We start from the raw sequence: 5,011 nt of genomic DNA, 5'->3' as shown, positions 1-5,011 counted from the left end.
CACCTCCACCCCCTCCTCCTCCGCCTTCACCACCCCCATCATCACCGATCACACAGCCAGTGCCAACAAAACTACTGACTGCTCCACCAACCCAGGTATCTTCTGTACCTGTGACGCCTATGCCAACCACACCAGCAGCAGTCAACTCAACGCCTCCATTGTCAGGCTCTTCACCTCGCGCCATAAAAGACAACCAGGCCAAAGTGCGGCCTACACGATCAAATAGCATGGAATTTCCTGTCTTAGAAGGACTTCCTCGTAAGTAGAATAATTTCATCTTTCTTATTTTTAAGTTCTATATCTTGAAAATCAGACTACCATATAGGCACATTTTTAAGAGTACTTCATTTATATATGCGATTAGTCAGAGGCAAATGAGAGGCAACAACTGTTATGGAACAACAATTTACAAATATTAGTATTTTGTTTTCTGTTTTGCAAACAGTTCTTGTGCCAGCTTTGAGAGAAAAGGATAAAAAAATTAGAAAAGGAAAAGTATGATAAACTTTGATTAAAAAGTTTTTTTTTAATAATTTGTCTTATGAGACAACCCTTTCGTTACCAAATTTCTATTGAGATTCGATTCACTGTGTATGTTTCAATTAATTTTGAACATAAGCACAGGTGTGGCTGTAAGCTTGCTTCCTAACCATATGGTTCTGGTTTCAGTCCCACTTGGGCAAGTGTGTTCTATTATATTCAGTCCCACTTGGGCAAGTGTGTTCTATTATAGCCTCAGGCCAACCAAAGCCTTGTGAGTGGATTTTGAAGACAGAAACTGAAAAAAAGCTGTGTATGTATATATGTATATTGTGTATGTGTGTGTGTCTGTGTTTGTCCCCCCAACATCACTTGACAACTGATGCTGGTTTGTTTATGTCCCCCGTAATTTATCAGTTTGGCAAAAGAGACTGATAGAATAAGCACTAGGCTTTCAAAGAATGAGCCCTGGGGTCAATTTCTTCGACTAAAAGACCCTTTAAGGCAGTGCTCCAGCATGGCCGCAGTCAAATGACTGAAATAAGTAAAAGAATAAAAAGAATAATGAAGAATTTAGTAAAATAACTTTGTCATTACTAAGTAGGTGTTTGGAACAAAAATGAATGTAAAAATTTTCATGAAAGGTTTTAATTTCAATGGAAGGTTTTAATTTTGATCTCATCACAGAACCAGGGTTGGTCTCAGTTAGTATCAAAAAGGTTCAAATATTAGTCAAATGCATTAATCAACTTCCTACTATTTCTGTTAAATAATTGATTGACTGCTGTTTGGATTTTCATATTTTGTTTTTGTCTGTGGTTAGTGAACTCTACAGAATAAATAAAGTCAATTTCATTTACTTTTGATCCCTAACTCAAACCATTTAATTTCACTTATATTGTTATTAGTCTTAGAAAAGGCATGACTTCCACTTAACCCCCCCCCCACACACACACACTATAGATTTATGGAACAAACAGCATTTTGTTATTTTTCTCTGGGTTAAATTCTTAAGGTTACTTTCCTTATTACTACTGACTAATCAAGAGGTCATTATTTTATTGTGATGATGTTACAGATTTTAGTGAGAGAGATAAAGCTGATCTATTATAATATTTAGCATGGTGTATCACAGTTATGAGTTTAAACCCATGCTGTCATTTAAATACATTACTGGCATACAATTTACCAGTCTTCTTGCATATTCATGGTGAAGTTAAATAGACATACCGTCAGTCAGTGCTATATTGACTTTATCTCTTTCTAGTCAAAAGAAAGTAATTTTTAAAAGTTGTCATCATTGTTGTTATTGTTACTCTAGATATGTGGCACTTATTCTTCTTAATAGCAAAACGCCGACCACGGAGGAGCTCTGGATTAGCAGAATCTTCTGATGTTCAATCTCCAGGTTAGAAACATCAATTTACACTTCCATCTTTGTATTACAAGTGTGTGTGTGTGTGTTTTAGTGTTGGATATTAATGTTTCATATACATTTATGATGCATAACGGTGTTGGCAATATTGGATAACAATGATATCTGCTTTAGTATGATTTGCTTGTGTTGTTGTGTAATACCAGATCAAGTTTGACTGAGAAAACCTATGTTTAATGGGTATTCAGTTAAATGACTTAGATGTAACCCATGAAGCTATTGTGGAGCTCCTGTGTAGAATTGCCTCCAATTTTGATAAGGTACTAACAGACACTTTCTCATTTTTATTATTACTAATCGTAGATGGCAGAACTTGTAGAGCACTGGACAAATAATATATCTTGTGTTTCTTAGTTACATCTCTTGTGCCAACAAAATTAGATATCATCCTCCTCATTTCTGAAGACATATTTTAGTTAAAAGCTTTTACTGCATAACAAAGTGCAGCTCTTCTGTACCATTGTATATGTGCAGTATTTTGTTGTTAGTTTCTTTTTCCCCTCTTGTTTTAAGAATTCATTTGTTTAATGCTCATTTTACCATGTTAGCATAGCTTGGATGGGAATTGATTTTCAGGTAGGATTTTCTAGTTGGATGCTCTTCCTGTTCCCAACCCTCACCTGTTTTTCAGACAGGAGATTTTCCTGTTCCACTGGTGCTGAAAAGCATCAAATGAACATTTATATTGTCAACAAGAAATGTTAACATCACAGTTTCTTTAAAACAACGACAAGTGAAATGTTAACATTCATTTACATTATTCCAGAAATCCTTTGCCTTGCATTGCTATTAAGGAAGGAAGGGGACATTGCTAGCTTGAGATAACTTTACAAGCATAGCACCATCAGCTAACCTTTTCTAAGATGTGTGCAAGACAACAAAACCATTCTGTATGCATTCAGTGTCTGAGCATTACTGACTTCTGGATTAACATTGAATAACTGTTATGTGTACAGTAACTCTAACAATCAGTTGAGTTCATTGAGAGAATTGCTACATCACTTTCTTCTGACTAGAAAGTATATATAGTTTTTGAAAGAACTGAGAACAGACATGTTTTTGGTCAAGCCTTCATCAGCTTCTTCAAGTTTCACTTTGAGAGATTGGTGAGAGTGGACGGCTCGTTGCCTTCCATTAACCATTCAGTATTCAGATTACTTTGTCAAATGTAATGCTTATTTGTTCACATTGTTCTGAACTAAACATAAATTGTTTTGTAGCATAGAGATTTTAATAATGTGATAGATTATTTTCAGAATGACATTGTATGGTAGGTATGAGAAGCCAGATCTGGCCAGTTTGAACATAGGGCAGGTAGAATATTTTGGCTGTATATGGCTGGTTTAAATGGTAAAGGGTTAAATTTATTGAAAGGTGGGTGAGAGTGGTGGGCATAGTTTCATTTATTTTGAGCATATGCCTGTAAACTAGAGAACACAAATGGAAGAAGGCACTTGTTCTTGGTAGACAAGGTAATCTTGGATCTGTAGGATTCCTTGATTTGGCCAAGATAGCTGTTCCTGTATTGGGGCCTCTTTTCATACATTTGTTATTCTGTTTTTTTTTTTACTATGCCAGTCTTTTTCTAATAGATATTGTGTAAGCTCTTTCTAGTTTTGTAATTTGACAATATTATATTCACACATCTGTTACCTTTTGTGGCAAATAAGTGAAATCATGTTTATTATTATTATTAACAACAACAACAATAATATAATAAAGTGGTGAGCTGGCAAAGTTGTTAGCATGCCAGACAAAATTGTGAGTGTCATTTCCTATAGCTTTGTGTTCTTTAGTTCAAATTCAGCCAAAGTTAACTTTCAGGGTTAAAATAAGTACCAGTCAAGTACTGGGATTGATGTAATTAAGTAGCCCTTCTTTCAAAATTTAAGTGTCTGTTGTGTGTAGAAAGAGTTGTTTTTGTTGTTGTTAAGGTAGTGTGCTGGCAGACTTGTTATTACACCAGGCAAAATGCTTAATGCCATTTTGTTCATCCTTACATTCTTTGCCTTTCATCCTTTTGGGGTCAATAGAAATAAGTACCAATTGAACACTGGGGTGATGTAATTGATTAGTCTCCTCCCACCAAATCCAGGCCTTGTGTTCTTAGTAGAAAGGATTATTATTATTGTTAAGGTCGTGAGTTGGCAGAATCATTAGCATACCAAGCAAATTGCTTAGCAATATTTTGTCCATCTTTACATTCTGAGTTTAAATTTCACAGAGGTTGACTTTGGCTTTCATCATCTTGTGGGTCAGTAAAATTAGTATCAGCTGATCACTGGGGTTGATGTAATCAAACTGTCCCATCCCTCCAAAATTGCTGGACTTGTGCCAAAATTTGAAACCATCGTTGTTGTTATTATGATTATTGTTATTGTTGTTATTTAAATAAATCAATACCGTTCTTTTATTTTTATCTAGCAGAAAGTGACGATAGTGGAGAAAGTGATGGAGAATATAAAAATGAAGATGCAGAAGAAGAAAACAAAGTTATTATTGATACATCAAAGGAAGAAGCTGTTAAAGAGATGCTGAAAAAGATGGATGATATTGAAAGGAATTCTGTGGCTGAAAGCAAAAAAATTGTGAGCTGTGATCAAGCAGAAAAGAACGTGTCTCATTCTCAGCCAGAAGAACCACAAATAAACTCTGTTCCACTTGCTTCAGAGCCTAAGGATAGAGTTCCTGAAGTGAAAGAAGAAAGGGTCTTAACTGTTACAGATGGAAGTGCTAATTTTAAAAATTTAACTGTGACTTGTCATGAAATAGTAAAAGCCCAAAATTCGACTTCCAAAATGCTAAAAGAGGACAGCAATAATTTAAAGGAACAAGCTGAATATTTTGAGGCGAGAAAGGAGCGTGTTCTTGAGTCTTATGATACCGATGATGTCCTTAATTTAGAATGTGATGAGAAGATTTTTGATGATTCTGAAGAAAGTGAAGTTCATGTACAACAACAGCAGCAGCAGCAGCAACAACAACAACAACAACAACAGCAGCAACAACAACAACAACAACAGCAGCAGCAGCAGCAACATCAGCAACAACATCAGTTGCATCAGCAGCAGCAGCAGCAGCAACTACAGCCTCATC

The 5,011-nt window shown here is 35.6% G+C and overlaps 1 protein-coding gene across 1 annotated transcript in view; it reads left to right on the top strand.

The window, feature by feature from the left end:
- LOC106874410 (AT-rich interactive domain-containing protein 4B) overlaps window positions 1-5,011 on the top strand; it is a 96,561-nt gene that overhangs the window by 70,606 nt on the left and 20,944 nt on the right. The window contains exons 20-22 of the mRNA XM_052973473.1: window positions 96-258; window positions 1,802-1,888; window positions 4,340-4,866. Of these exons, the coding sequence (XP_052829433.1) occupies window positions 96-258; window positions 1,802-1,888; window positions 4,340-4,866 (777 nt within the window). The remainder of the gene's footprint in view (window positions 1-95; window positions 259-1,801; window positions 1,889-4,339; window positions 4,867-5,011) is intronic.

This window comes from Octopus bimaculoides, chromosome 16 (assembly GCF_001194135.2).
Source record: "Octopus bimaculoides isolate UCB-OBI-ISO-001 chromosome 16, ASM119413v2, whole genome shotgun sequence".
NCBI lineage: Eukaryota > Metazoa > Mollusca > Cephalopoda > Octopoda > Octopodidae > Octopus > Octopus bimaculoides.
This window is presented reverse-complemented; position numbering and strand designations above follow the sequence as displayed.